Below are 16,921 nucleotides of genomic sequence, written 5' to 3'. Positions count from 1 at the left end.
ATTTTTGGTTTGCATTGGTTTATAAATGTATAATTTTTTTTTTTTAATTTATAAGAAATGCCATCAATAGTTAAAATAAAACAAATAGTTTTAATCACATACTAAAAAATCTTAAACATGCAGAGATTTTCATCTACAATTTTTTTTTCTTTTCCATTGCTGAAAATTATATATTAATATACAGTATATATTATTATAGCATATTAGTTTAGTTTGGTGTGTAGTGTAGTGTAGTATAGTGTAGTGTGGTGTGGTGTGATGTGGTGTGGTGTGGCTTATTTTGATGACTTTGGTCCCTGTTGGTTTAATTATATGCTCAAATGCTTAAAAACATAGAAAATCCAGATATTTTCATGTAATATTGTTTTTTTTTCCATAGCTAAAAAGTTATCACTTGTTTTTAACACACACATCCTATATATATATATATATATATATATATATATATATATATATATATATATATATATATATATATATATATATATATATATATATATATATATATATATATGTATATGTATGTATATATGTAGATGCGGAGAAGAAGCAGATGTTTCAAAAATGACAAATGAGCAGAATAACATTTTTTTTAAATGTAGTCTGTCAAGTGGTGCACTACATTCTATGCCCTCTTAGTATATTGTACGCTATGCAGTTGAAAAGTATAAATAATCTCTTTCACTGTAAGTAATAATTTGGAAATGATGTATAAGGAGAAAAAAGAGTAAAATAAGAACTAGAACAACACATGGTCAATTATTTTTTGTATATATTTTTATTCTTTTTAGTGACCCTGTAATCTTTGCCTATAATCCACAAATCGGGACTAATTAAATATGCCGATTTATTCATAGAACCCCGCATGAATTTTCCCCCCTTTTGTTTTATTGACACATTTAGCTCCAAAACACTAGCATTTATGTCTTCATAAAACATTTTGTTTATTTATGTATTGTACACAGTACTGTAATGATAGTGTTGGTAAATTGAGCCAAATTATACACTGCAGGTTTGTGAATATCGACTTAAATAACAAACCACAATGTACATTATATATTGGAAGCAAATCACCGAAGCAGTGTGCGTCCCCATTAAAACTGCAGGATAACTGCTCCATAAGCCTTTAACACATGTAAATTGCAACATAGCTGAAGCCCATTTCCTTACACATGTGATCTGTAAATTGCTGCCACCCGAGGGCTGGTGACATGTTTGAAGTCGGGCAGGGTGGAGGGGCTGAGATTAAGCCAGATAATGGCTGCCTAATACTGCCAAACTGAAAATTTATAGAGCCGCTGCATCCGAAGCATCATGTTTTTGAAGATTGAAAACAGAATTGCGTGCAGGTTGAAGGTGGGAGTGCACCTAAGCCCCTTTGGCACATATATTCTGCATGAAGCCGGTGTCAAAATCGTATTCAAGGTTGTTAGGTTGATTAAAAAACTCTGACACAATAGGCAGATGTGGCGTTCCCCCTCACATTTATCACAACTACAGATCATCCTTCGAGAAATAGCAGATATAATCATTTTTCCTAGTGCGATGAAGAGTTTGTCATGCCCTCTGACGGACAGCTTTGCGGTGTCATATGAATTTTTTTTTTTCATCGCATTTTTTATGTTTATTAAAACCAGTCTGATCCCTGTTTTTACAGCCCCGCTTCCCTGTTTCATTCATTATAGTTTCTTATCTTGGCAGGCAATCAGAACTGCCAGGCAGCCAGTCCATTATGCACATATGAAGCCCATCACTCCAACCGGATTGGCCAATTCATCAAACATTTATCTTTTGCCCTGTGAACAGCGTGTCAATTTGCCTGTCACTCCCAAGCCTTCGCAGCCTTTTCGGAATAAAAACATTACTTTCCTACAACAGAAACAGCATTGATGTTAAAGTCCATGACTGGACTGAAAGTTCTAATACCTTTATTTCAGTAATGCTGGTGTACTTCTAACTGAAACTGTATATTGAGTAGGAGAAGGGCTTTCTTTTTCGCATCATTTCCTAATAGCAAACTAACGCTAAAAGAGGTGTGGATAAGAATATCGGGCCCCACTTAACTACTATGTAATTGCATCAAGCAATTAATACATTGCACTTTGTCTTCATAACCTATCGCGGAACACTTCTACTACTTTTTAGCTGGTATACCGGTAGGGTTAGGGACAGGTTTGATGGTAGGGGTAGGTTTGAGGGTGGGTTAAGATGTAAGTGATGATCAATAGTGTATGTTATTATTATTATTATTATTATTATTATTATTATTATTATTTTTTTTTTTTTTATTAGTAGTAGTAGTAGTAGTAGTAGTAGTAGTAGAAGTAATAGTGGTAGTAGTAATGTTGTTTTTGTTGTTAGTAGTAGTAGTATTATTACATGCAATAGTATAATGTAATGTATAGTATTACATTACAAATGTAATTACAGAAATTAATTACAGATATATATATATATATATATATATATATATATATATATATATATATATATATATATATATATATATATATATATATATATATATATATATATATATATATAAGCCATTTGAAATTTCCCTAAAAAAGTAGCAATTTTATCATCAGGGTCCTGTGTAGTTTCAGTAATTTCAAGTTTATGGCAAAAAATAAGGTCTTTAAGAGGTTTTTAAAACGAAATAACTCAACATAAACATAGGAGTATGACATTTTTTTAAAGTTTTTATGAAAATGTGAGTCAGCACTCAAATGTCAGTCATGCAAATTTTTGCATCTGAACTCTTCATATATGATATTTTAGTCACCAAACATCTTTATAAATAGAAAGATAATTGAAATTCATGCAAAATATTGCAAAAAACAATTACAAACTACAAAAGAAAATCATATATGCTGAGCACTGTATTTACTGGTATTTAATCAGTCATCAAGTACTTTACAAAATAAATACTTTGTAAAAATTATTAATGTCAGTGTAAGTACATATTAGTTAAGGTCATCAGATATATAACTTGTGTCTGACTTGGGTCTATAACTTGGCTGAAGCGGCAAGCTGATATCAACAGACCACTCCAAACACAAAATAATTGTTCAGACATTAAACATTTTTCATTGGATTAACTTGCACAGTTTAATTGTTCATCTAAAACAGGGGTGCCCAAAGTTTTTTATATGAAGGGCCAAACACCCAATTCCAATGAGAGCCGAGGGCCAAATGTAAATATACCAAATTCATTCATTTTCTTTTCGGCTTAGTCTTTTTATTTATCTGAGGTCATGAATGAACCGCCAACCTTTCCAGCATATGTTTTATACAGCGGATGACCTTCCAGCTGCAACCCATCACTGGGAAATATCCATACACACTCATACGCTATGGACAATTTAGCCTACTCAATTGTCTTTTGGGGGAAACCGGACCACCTGGAGGAAACGCACGTGAACACGGGGAGAACATGCAGATTCCACACAGAAACTGACCCAGCCGAGGCTTGAACCAGTGACCTTTTTGTTGTGAGGCAAACGTGCTACCCACTGCGCCACATGGCGGGCTAAATTAAAGGCTTGCATGACTTTTGTTTGGTCATCATTGACCAAAGGATTAACAACATGTGCTAGCAAAGTAATCATGATAACTTTTCATTTCTTTACATCATATCTATTCTTTCAACTTTCAAACAATCCTCACATAAGAAGGAATGAAATGGGTCCAGTCAGTCATCTGCTATTGAACAAACCTGAGTCACGCTTTGAGGCCGAATCATGGTGCTGGTTGTAGATCAGCTGGTGAGTGTGTAGGGCCTAGATCGCCCGTGGCTGTTCTGGGACCCAGTTTTTTGGCTCCAGACGCATGGGTGACACTGTGGAGCTGAGGATATGAGAGAGACTAAATATCAAAGGATGATCAGAGCTGCTCTGTCAAGAACAGACACACTCGGGACTCAAAAAAAAGGAGAGCAGAGAAGAGAAAGGCCTTTTAAAACCAGCGAGCAAACAAGGGAATTATTGGCCACAGCAAAGGGAAATATCAAAGCTGGGAATATCATACAGTAGGAGGCTTTTGCTGAATGGGATCACTGCTGGAACGCAGACTCGGAATACAAAGGCAGCGTGAGTGTGTTTGAATGAGCGCTGCGTCAGAAAGTGTGTTATTTGCGGTTAGTGCTATTTGCTAACTCTGTTGTATCAGCTCGGCAGGTGCATCTGAATTCTTTTCTCTCTCTTGCTAAATCACTGGACATGTGACCTGAAAAAGCTGGCTGACTAATGGCAGCAGTGACTGACATTTCAACCAATAATCACAGAGTGTTTTTTTCCCCTGTTGTCAGCAGCAGTTTATCAATCAGCATGTCCGCATTAGTATTTGTCTATCGATCCATCCATCTCTGTCAAGCCATCTCTGTGTCATTGTCTGAGCTCTTGTCCTCTTGTTTGGCTTCTTTTGAGGATAGTCTGCATAGTAATTTGTTTTACAGGCCCCTGGCTTTGAAAGGTTGCTTAACAGCATTTACATGTCGGCCTTTTGAAGAGGCGTGGAGGCAGACGTTCTCAGCGAGCGCTTTTTTCACATGTCAGCGAACTGTCACCATCTACACGGGATCTTTTCAACATAACCTTTGTTAATAATGTAATCGTTTGACCTTAATTTAATGCAGTCGGTGTTTGTCTATTCCGGTGGGCATTATGTCTAATAATGGGATTACGAGACATCCCGGTTTCACAAGCAAGATTTACCGTCAGGATGTTAGTTGTCTCAATAATTAGCCCCATCATATACAAGCTGGTCTCAGTAAAACTCCACCTGTCACAAAAGCATGATTATGCACCATGATGTTGTTCCTCGTTTTCAATTTGGTGGCTTAATGAGGGGAATATTTCCACAAGTGTGTCGCTATCAAAATCATCCATGAGAAAGTTTTTGTGCCATAGTTTCTTTATGGAGGTAACATTTGTTAGGAGAATACATCACTAGTCTTGATCATTTGTGTTTATTACATCAGCAAGGGTCAGAGTGCCATTTGTATTGTTATTTTCTGACATGAAAGCACACTATAGTACCTACTATAGAGGTTTTGAACCATACTTTAATTAAGTGGATTATATTATGGTATGCACAGCACTTCTTAACCCTTATGTACTGTTAGGGATGTTTTTATCCACTCTGGGATGATTTTGAGTCTTAATATGGTCACACTTTATTTTGATGGTCTGTTCGTTGAATTTAGGTTACATTGCAACTAATTCTCATTGGTTGGGTTAGGGTTAGTGTAAGTTGATATGTACTTGCAAAGTTTCTTATAGTCAGTTAAATTTCTATTGAAGGAGCAGTATCAACAGATATTAAGCAGACAGTCTCCTAATACTTAAATAGACCACCAAAATAAAGTGTAACTTTATTAATTTGGCTGTAACTTTTTCTGTTTTTTAGCTAGCAGAATGGTTTTTGCTGACAAATCTTATTTTGACATATATTTTGAGAAAATTCTTTAAATAAAAAAACCCCTCAACGATACACTTTGAGCAAATTTACTACCTTTTTGTTGTTAGGGATGAAAAGATCCACTGTATTAAACTGCGGTAAAAATGCATCAGGTAAATTTTTATTTTTTTTTATTTTTTTTACATAAATCTGGTAATCAACCTCAGTTCTGATCAAAACTACTAAATTGCTTGGAAAATTATAGGAATTTATCTCTTTAATTGCCAAATTCATAAATGCCGTCACTCATTTAGTGAAAAACACACACAAAATGACGTATTTTCAAAATAAAAAGCAATTGTGGACTGGATTTTTTTAACCTTTAATCTTTGACTTATGCATTGTTTTTGATTAATTTCCCTTTTTTCTGCAATTTACAGTTGGTGGCTGTTTTTGCCCATTGACTTCAATTATAACCACTTTTTTTATTTTTTTTATTACAAAACCATTTCATCACATACAGAATATTTTTTGATTGTTGGTGGTTTTCTGTGTTGGGATAAGGGAAAATGTGTCATTTTACTTTTTGTCATCAGTTGGCACTATTAACCCTTTAGAAAAAGTTAGTTTCTGGATTTTATATGGAGTATAACAGCAAATTAAAGTGTGTATATGTGTATCTGTATGTGTGAGAGTAACCTTATGCATTTACCTTGATGTGTCTGAGAAAATCTAATCATGCATCCCAGCTCTCAGACTTATAGGAGCAAACAAAAACAAAGACTGTCCTGAGTCAATAGGGCAAAAACAGCCACCAACAGTAAATTAGAGAGAAACAATGCATCAAAGCCAATGTTGTTACTAATCTTTCACAAGTCCAAGACTGTGATAAAAAAAAAAATCAGTCCACAATTACCTTTTTATATTGAAAATACATCATTCTATTTGTTTTCTTTTACCAAATCAGTGACATCATTTGTAAACTTGGCAATTAAGGGTTAAAATCCTGTATTTTTTAAACAATGTCGTAGTTTTGATCAGGACTGAGGTTGTCCAATTTAGGCAAAATATATATATATATATATATATATATATATATATATATATATATATATATATATATATATATATATATATATATATATATATATATATATATATATATATGATGCATTTTTACAGCAGCTTAATTCAGTGGATTGTGTTCATCCCTAACATAACAAAGGGGTAGCACTTTAAACAGTGCACAAGGGTTATTTAACTCTGAAGGATACAGTAGTATTATTCATAGAGAACTGATAAACTGTACTGAACACTATACTTTAGTCGTTACTACACTGTAAAACCCTAAAATGAGTGTAGTTAACTCAAAATTGACTGAAAGGTAATTCTCATTTAAAAGGATATTTAAACTCAATGCTGAAGGGAATGGATTAATTAAGTACCTCATAACTTTAACTTAAATGGAGTAAGTTCACAGTACTCATATAGATTTTTTTTCTTTACTTAAATGGTTTGTTTCAATCGGTTTCTTTGAACGGTTTGAGTTGCCATAACTTATTGGGTTTTACAGTACTCAGTTGGTTTGAGCTCTCTTCATTGGGTTTTACTGTGCTCAGATTAATTCATTTCCTCAAATGGATTAAGTTCACAGTACTCATTAGGATAAGTTTTTGAACAAAAATGGTTTGTTGCAATCGGTTACCTCAAACAATTTGAGTTACCTTAATTTTTTGGGTTTTAAAGTGTACAGTAAAGTGGTGTATTTTAGTATAACATACCATATAGTTGTAGTGATTGTAGAGTTGCTGTGTCACCATTACTACTATATAATTAGCACAACATATTAATTCACATACTTTGCTATAAAATGGTTCAAAAACACTGTAGTATTTAATATAAACAAAGTAGTTAATATGTGTTATGTTGCAGTTTAACGGAATTAAAGTTAAATAACAAAATGCATTATGTTTATTAGCCAACTTGATGCATAGTGAGTTGCAATTCTGGAAGCTGTTCATCAATCAGTCAGTCAAATAATTAGCTTAATTTGTCATAAGTAAAGTTTAGAGATGCAGGACATATTAGCTGCCATATCGTTTTGACTGATGACTCATTATGTTTTATGTTATTGGTGTCAGGCAGGTGTGTCAGTGATAGAGAGCACAGAGGAAATTAAGTCAGGTCTGGAAGTAATTTACTGTAGTTATGGCAGGATAAAAAAAAAACATAAATAAATGTCTCAAATAATCACTAAATCAGTGTTTCAACTTTGGAATAATGTCAATAAAGTGTCTTGTAAACAATACATAGTCATTATTGTCATTCAATATCTAAATTCAGTTGTTAGCAAAAAGAAAAAAATAATCTAAGGGGAGCTTTTAACAGAGTATTACAAACAGTTAAGAGATCTGGTCGTCTTATTTGAAAGCAAATGTAGTCTGTAATTGGAGAAATCTGGCTGTAATAAGGTTATTATAGTTTTACGTTTTTAAGTTAGTTTTTATGTCAGTAATATTTTTAAATTGGCTATGAACTTTAGTTTAATTTTTAGTTTGTTTAATTAATATATGTTTGCTACAGCCACAACCAAGCACTGGGAAACACACGCTCACACTTATATACGGCCAATTTTAGTTAATCCAATTCACCTATACCGCATGTTGTTGGACTGTGAGGCAAACCGCAACACTCGAGGAAACCCACGCAAACACGAAGCAAAAGAGTTGTTTATTGCTGCTCTGTAACTGAATAATACAGCACAAAATATTAATAAACAATAAACAAAAAATAGCCTCTCTTTGGACTTAAAAATAAATGATAACGTTTTTGATTTAAACAGGTGATCATTTTACAAGAAAATAAATAACAAAACCATAAAAAATACATAAAAATAAGAATAAATAAAAAAATAGTATTTGTTTAATGTTAATTTAAGCTTTATATTAGCTAAGAATTTAAATTAACTGTTGTTATTATCTGCGTTCATACATTATTATACAGATGTTCATTCATAATTTTAAGAATTTGTAATCATTTGTCTGGCGTATCTTTTGTTAACATTGCACTGAAAGCCACATACAGCTTTTACCACTACAGCGTGAGATAATTTCTAGTGTGTGCGCTAGGAGGACTCGAGTGGACCGACAGGCTTGTGAGCAGCATGTGCACCTCTACCAATATGCGCACATCTCCATTGGAAGTAATGAATTTGTGTGCGGAAAAGACACAATATGTAAACGGCCTGCTGCTATAGTTAATCCTTTGTGTGTGCGTATTAGCCTCGGTATAAGCGCAGAACTTTAAACTAGCACACAGTTGGCACAACTTTGTTTAGATGCACCAGTTTGGTTCCGTGCAACAGAAACGCGGCATTGAGAAGTCTTTACGATTAAGTAACCGAAATTAATATAAGCACGGTTAATAGTGAAATCGGCTAATCATTGCATTCCTATTAACGATATCAGTGCATTGTACAAAAGGCTTTAATATCCAAATGTTTTCGGCTGCCCGCGCCACTCGCTTAATGTCACTTGACTCACTCTCTGCGCAGCCTTCAACTGCAACTTGTGCCTTATTGAACAGACACACTTCATAACTATAGCAGCCATTTTTCGACTAAACTAAATTTATTTTTGATGTCTTGGTCGCACCATTTGGAGGGCCAGAATGGTGGCCCGCCAATGAATAGCCCTGCAATTGGCTTCAACTGATTTCTTTATTCTAAGTTAGAAAATATGTTTTTTGACCAATAGTTTTAGTTTTAATTGACTAAAATAGTTTAATCAGTCATAACAGATCTATAATTTGTAAGTAAACTCAGCATTAGTCTGTATTTTTACTCAAAAACTGTTCTGAATTCAAATATTATTATAAATGACTGGATTCAAAACACAAATTGCCAATCCATTAGGGTTACCCACATAAGATATCTTTGACCTGTCCTACACTTGCATCATGGTCACTTGGTCACCGTATTTAACAACATAATCATGTGTTGTTCCAGCACAGTGTGTTGTTTAGCAGCTAAAGCTCTTGTGGTAACTCAAGCAGCGCGAGCCAGACGTGCCGCACTGGCAAACATGTTGAGATATTCACTGTGACAATGAGCTTGATCATAATTATCTTAACAAGGAGTGGGTTCATTGGTGTGGCTCGTTAAATCTATCTCTCTTTCTCTCTCTCATGTCTCCCCGTCCATCTCTCTCCTTCTTGCCTTAGATCAGACGGCGCTCCCTGCATTGTGCTATTCTGTCATTGTGGTGTGACTTTGAAGACGCTGGTGAAAATGTGCAGTCAGTTTTGGATTCCCCATGGGGACGAGGTGTAAATCAGAGAGGTTCCTACCTGAGAGGGTGTTTGTGTGTGATTGAGTTTTAGATTGCTTGTGTATTGACATTTGGTTTTCATAAGTGAATGTACAGGATTTACTCACCTTTAGGTTGTTTGTTATTCTGTGAAAGACTTTCCATATAAAAACAGATCAAGGTGTCTGTGTCAATCAGAGAAACAAAGAAATTCCATTGAAGTGTCAAAAAACATTGTATTTATTTTTAAATGTAACTTGGCAAAGCTTTGCAAGCTAATTTAAATATGCAGAATGCAAGGTATCCATACATAAAGTGTTATCCTTTAGGCTACACAATATTAGTCTAATCTGTTTTATGTCAAAGTTGTGTAATGGTATAAACTATTATCTTTTTGGACATGACTGTTTGCTTTGTAGTCATAGTGGATGACAAACAATGCCCAATGCCATTTTTGCATGTTAAAAAAAAAAACAAAAAAACAAAAAAACAACCGTACAATAAAACACATTTTTTGTCCTGTTATTTAGTTTCTTATTCTATTTCTTTTTTATTCCATGTTGCCTCAAATTTACATTTACTTTAGATCACACAGTTGTGACTTTTTTGTATAATACATTGTCTTTTAGTTTATATATATATATATATATATATATATATATATATATATATATATATATATATATATATATATATAGATAAATATATAGATATATAGATAGATACCCGGAAGGGACGTAATGGTGAGGAAAAAATGGGTAGTTCTCATTAGATTATAAGTAGATTATTAGGTTGAGGTTAGTGTTAAGCAGGTCGCACACCAGAAGCGCCGCTCGGTGCCGCGACACGGCACGCACATGACAGTTTAAAGTATCACATACCAGACATGCACATTCACATGATATTTAACATGAAACTAACCAGATGGCGCTTTGTGGTGCGGCTGAAATATGAACTGTGTCCTGAGTCGTGGCTGGGCACTGCCGACTTGCGGCGCCGGTGTGTGTACCCTGTTAGAAACCTATATTTAGAATTCTAAAATGCATGGCGTTGTGCGGCGCATCACTAAGCAGCGCTTCTGGTGTGCGACCTGCTTTAGTGTACCTCATCCTCAGGTAACATGCTGGTTCATTACCCCGATCTGTTCCAGGACCTCTTAATTCACAAAGTAAGCATTGGTGCCGACATATAGTGTGGCAGCACTTTAGGGCATCCCAAGTTTGAATCCCAGCTCGAGGACCTTTCCTGATCCTACCCCCCTCTCTCTCTCTTCCACTTCACTTCCTGTCTCATTACTGTCCTATCTAATAAAAGCAAAAAAAACCAAAAATAAATCTAAAAAATATTTTAAAAAAAGATTCATTTGCCACTCTTCACATTTTGAGGTGTCACTTTAACTGATGTGTACAGAAGCTGATCTTAGTAACTGTGCACATTTAAGAGAAAATGAGTTGTGTTTAAAATAAAACGCATAGGATGGACATTTTTACATATTATTGTGTATTTGTCTGTTAAAAACAGTAACACTTTATTTTGATGGTCCATATAAGTATTAGTAGACTGTCTGCTTTTACTGCTCCTTCAACAGACATTTAACTGATTATAAGAAATTAACCCTAACCCCAACCTAACAGTCTACTTATGATTTAATGAGAATTAGTTTAGATGCAATGTAATTTAAATTCAACAAATGGATCATCAAAATAAAGTATGACCTAAAAAAACGCGAATCCCAAAGTGTCCTGCACTTTAGCTCCTCTTTAAATAGCATGTACAGAAGCTGGATGAGTTAATCATACAGAGCTCGTCCGTCAGTCAGCACTTATACATGCATTCGCTGATTCAGGTTGCATATAAAGGGCGATGATTGACACACAGCTTTAATACAAAGAAAGTAAATGCAGACATTTTTATAATTATTTTAACGTACTTTCAAGAAATATGGGAAAATACTTAATGACAGGATAAAAGTGGGATAGAATGGTGAAATTTAGGAGAATCCCAGCAAAAAAGGTAGGGTTGACATGTGTGAAGTCAACAGGAAGTGTTTGTGAAACAACAGTTTTGCAAGGGAACGGAATATCTTTGCAAATGAACGCAAATATATATATATATATATATATATATATATATATATATATATATATATATATATATATATATATATATATATATATATATATTGTTATTACTCAGTACTCTTTTCTCCTATCCATTTTTCCCCACCATCACATCACTTCTGGGTGTCTGTAATTGTTTAATGATTTGTAATTAATGTCTTTATTCATTTATTTTTTTAGTATATTTTCATATTTTTCACTAAGGTAGATTTGTGCTTCCATTGTAAGGCTGCAAGGAGTAAGTGAACAACAATCTACATTTCAGGCGAACCAATAAAAACACATGGCAATTAATCATTCAGTTAGTACCACATTTTGAAAGTTTGCCACTTCTGCACTGTACAGATGTTGCAAATAATACAGCAGTGCAAATGTTTAGGCACAATGCGTTGTGGGTAAATTAGGGTTGAATCCCTGTTTGTTGTTCTGAACGCGATTTGGCCGCTCCCTTGGCTGTGAATTTAACTGATTAAATCACCTTTTGCACACAGCAGTAGTGACACGAAAACAACAATTAATAAGCAACCCCCTGTGACGCGTGGATGCCTCTTAACTAAGCGGCTAATAACATTACACCCGCCCAGATACAGGCGAGGCAAACAGGTGGAGGGGGCTCGCAAAACAGCTTTCATTTATCGAGCAGGGACATTTTTCCGCATACGCAGTTTTGCTCAATTTGAACGTATTTCTCATGTGATTGGAGTTGTTGGCGCTCCACTGTAATATTTTTACTTTGTTCCTCATCTAAAGACCATAAAATTTCATCAGCCATGTTGTACACGATAAGAGCGAGGTATTTGCATAACACAACAACAGAGTTTTATGACACTGACAGCAGGACCGATTTGTTCGTTGGTACAATAGTTGGGCGTCTTCCAAAGGCAGACTTCACCTGGCTAGAAATCAACATTTAAGCTTCTTCACAGATTGCCATGGGATTTTCCATGCTGTTTATGCCACAAAGGGTCTCACAACAAACCAAATTGATAAGATTATAGGCATGGGACAATAACTGGTTTCAAGGTTTACTGCGTTTTGGAAAAGTTAAGGTGTTAAAACTGCAAACAAAATATGATATACCATTTCTAAGGTATATGTTAACATTTTTTTGAGTGTTTTTTTTTTCATGTATTGTAATGAAAACTCTGTTTTTGAAACTAATGAAGACAGCAGAAGTCAATGATTTATTTAAATGTGTACCTTGACATGTTTAATGTTCCAAATTATCATAAATGTTTCCTAAATTGTAATATATTGTGTTCAATGCAGGATTTTTTTTTTTTTTTTTTTTAAGACATTTAAAAAGAACTTATTTTAGAGCAGTAAAAATGATGCCATGATTATACTTTTATTCAAGGTTATCATACCACCAGAAACTTATACCGGCCCATGTCTATAAGATTATGCCATGCAAGTGTTATTGTTCCATTTCACCTCAAAATCACATCAGATTGTTCTTTGCTCAAGGACTCTGACAGATCTAAATGTCAATTAACTAAGGGTGGACATATTAACGTTGTAGGATGTCAGCCTCTGCCATTTGAAGGATTAGAAACACACACCCGGGCTTTTATGCACCTTCCACACCATGAACTTTGGAAGGCCCCAACATTACCCTGAGCACCACCCTCCATCATGTTTATGCCAGCGCAGGGCGGGGAAAAGACCTAGACAGAGAGAAAGTCCTTGGGGACTGTGTGCATGGGGATTAGGTATCGTGATGGTGAATAAAAGGAGAAACGTCAAACTTTTACCCCCTAAAAGCAATTGTTTTTAACTCTTAAGTGGTGAAAGTTGCAGAAGTTGTACTCTTTTCCGTTTGTGGCTAGGCATTATAGCTGCGCTGGGAAAATGATGGATGACGAGTTAAATTTGTGTTGGGGGAGTGAAGGTGAACTGTGACAGAGTTATTTATCTTGGGAATGGAGGGTTAGGGTCAGGCAAAGCTGGGTGCCTGAAGGCACAAGACATTGACAAATTCATCCCGCACACTGCATTTCTGAAGCCCTTTTGTTTTGAATCCTGGCTACTCACGAGTGACCCTCATCACTCACACTGCCAGCGTGTGAAGGATGCCGCACCATGCCAGGGGATCTTAGCGCCACTAATTCTTATCATTCACTCTCCTGACAGTCCCAAGCCCAAACTATTCCGGCCTGTGAAAGAACCCGCCTGAAATATTTATTTCTGCACATAATGGCTGCCCAGATTTAGGGCCATATCATTTTTCCTCTCTTGCCTTATCATTGCAGGTCACTGACAGGCCTGAAAGCGTTCAGCCAACTGGAAGAGCTGATTGTGGACAACAATCTTCTCGGAAATGACCTCCGGTTGCCCAGGTTACCACGGCTCCATACCCTAACGCTCAATAAGAACCAAATATCCTTTCTCTAGCTTTGCTTTGCAGCTTTCATGCTTGACCAAAACGACAGGATACTCAGAGGGTTCCTCTGAGATACAGTGGAGGATTTCCTTTTGCCACACTTTGCCTCTGTAAATGATGTTATTGTGTTAAATTGAGCTCCTGTCTAATAGGCTTGCTTCACTTGAGTTTGTGCCATGGTGACCTCTAGTGGAGGAGAGGCTAAACGAAATCTTCAGTGCAGTCTCATGACTGAAAGATAAAGCTCTTTCTTAGAAACAGATCATATCAGCGTGACCCATATCATTGTTACAATATATTAGCATAGAGCCACATGAGCAAAGAGCAGAGCAAACAGAGTTTGTTAACCCAAATTTGAACTCCCAGTATAGAATTAACTGTTTGATAAGCTAACACACAAGCTAACTCAAGCTAAAAATGAAAAAAAAAAAATTCAAATCTTTAAAGTCAGACTAGAAATTTCAGGTTTCCTTCCACTGACAGTCAACAATTACATCACTATGACACGTTACATTTAGTTTGTGTGATGAGACGCAAAGAGAAATAAATGGCGAAAGTAAATGTGCTAGCCTGACGAAAATTTATGCTCTGCTGTTTGTCGCTGGATGCTATCCATCTACATAATAATGACGCAGCCTCACCCTCTGTTCTCCAAACAGCTCTCCTCCGACAGAGTGTCAGCAGCTCAGACCCGAATTCTGCTGTGAAGTGGTCTGCACATGCTAATGGGCCAATTATTTACATCCTGTAGTGGCCTGCTGCCATTGAAATTCAAGTGCTGCATTAGTGTGGTTGTATTTTGACACGTTTCGGGCACCATTTTCCAATGAAGTGAATGTATTAGTGATGAATTTTCTGTGAAGTGGCTGTTTGTTTCCCTGCACTGGGTGAAGGGGGGGTGTCCATGGCTCAGGGAGTCACTAACTGTTTTTACCACAAGGCATCCATCATTTTGTCAATGTTTTTAATGTTCTGCACTAAGCCACCCAGGAAATGGGAAGAGGAACGAGAGAAGAGAGCAGCCAAACTCGCAGCAAATGCCAAAATCTCGCCCTTAAATTTGCCCGTTCTTTGTATTTACAAGCACAATGTCTGTTGAGCTCTTTTCTGGAAGGTTTCAGCGAATTTGAGTTGTGCTTGCTGGCCAGACCAGGCGAGAGTGCAGAGTAAATGCTAATGTAATTAACAGCCCAGATTCCTTGACCTCTGCCCTGTGACACCTCACCGACATCGAGGCCCTGCTGGAGCATTTGGTGGAAGTGACGCCAGCCCTGGAATACCTGAGCCTTCTGGGAAACGAGGCCTGTCCCAACCAGCTGGTCAGCATGGATAAAGATGAGGACGACTATCAGAGATACAGGTCAGAACATTCACATTTTCAGTAAATATACACATGTATACAAAAATCTGAATCTACAGTGGAAATTTGGGATTTCTTTGAAACTTAAAAAAATAATAATAAATAAAACGAAGAAATTTTGTGTTTTAATATAAGTTATGACTATTTCAGATTCTAGATTATTCACAGTACCACTTAAAGCATTATTATTAATTTTTAATTTGCCAAGGGTGTATTAAATTTGTTCAAATTTACATTTAGCGATTTGTAAGTGATGACTGTACTTTATATTTATTAAAAATACAAATAAATAAATAAATATTTGGCAGCATTAGTTCATAGTTCAGGTGTGTGCTAATTTAATAAACATTTGACAAAAAAGGCGTGTGCATTAATGTATAGGTTCTATGCAATACTGTAGCTACAGTGACTGCATCTTTTATACTGTTTACAACAAAAGGCAGAACATCACTCACTGAGCTAGTATTAGATTTAGGCTCATGTGACCCTAAAGACTAGAAAAATGGCTGCTGAAAATTCCGTATTGCTATCACAAGAATAAATTAAATTGAATTATACAAAGTTTTGGTTTGTTTAATATGAGCAATATCATATGAGTAGCAGTGCGATATGGCTGTATATCAGCACTGCTGGGAGGTGTGTATTGCCATATAAGGGGTCACACACCAGAAGCGCTGTGTTGTGCCACACAGTGCCATGCATTACATAATTCTAAACAGGTTTCTATCAGGGTACGACACTGGCGCCACAAGTCGGCGGCTAGCGCGGCACCCAGCCATGACTCAGGCACTGTTCATATTTCTGCTGTGCCAGAGCTCCATCTGAATAGTTTCATATTAAATAACATACGAATGTGCTCTTCTGGAGTTTAATAATTCCAACTGTCATGTGCGTGCCGTGTCGCAGCGCATCCAGTGTGCGACACACTTTAATGTCCCACTAGTGATGATATACAGCCATACCGCACTGTATACAAGTGTGATATTGCATTTATATAACAATTCAACGGCATAATCATGAATATATTTAAAAAAAAACACAAGAGTCTAAAAACCCTTTTGTATGAGGAACTACATTCTTCTGCCATTCATTTACATCTGCAGATGTCAGAAGAGCAGAAATCGTTACTAATTTACTATCGTCATTTTAGAGCTATATTTGAATGATTATTTAAAGTGAGAATCAGCATGTTAATATCTAAAGTGATGACAAAACAGGGGATTTTGCTGATAGTTTATTAGTTTATTAAGATTATAAGGCTAAATGGCATGAAATGCCATCAGTCTAGAGACAATTCTCAGTATTTTTCTGTTTCAGTCGTGAGATCACAATAGTTAACCTCAAAAAAGCC

The 16,921-nt window shown here is 35.7% G+C and overlaps 1 protein-coding gene across 5 annotated transcripts in view; it reads left to right on the top strand.

The window, feature by feature from the left end:
• The window catches only part of lrmda (leucine rich melanocyte differentiation associated), a 597,710-nt gene that overhangs the window by 322,037 nt on the left and 258,752 nt on the right, over window positions 1-16,921 (top strand). For all 5 annotated transcript variants that reach the window (XM_087277937.1, XM_087277938.1, XM_087277936.1 and 2 more), the window contains 2 exon segments: window positions 14,080-14,206; window positions 15,431-15,570. In XM_087277937.1, the coding sequence (XP_087134063.1) occupies window positions 14,080-14,206; window positions 15,431-15,570 (267 nt within the window).

The sequence above is a fragment of the Danio rerio genome, chromosome 13 (assembly GCF_052040795.2).
Source record: "Danio rerio strain M-AB ecotype USA chromosome 13, GRCz13ab, whole genome shotgun sequence".
NCBI lineage: Eukaryota > Metazoa > Chordata > Actinopteri > Cypriniformes > Danionidae > Danio > Danio rerio.
The sequence above is the reverse complement of the archived record's forward strand: the minus strand, read 5'-3'. Positions and strand labels throughout refer to the sequence as shown.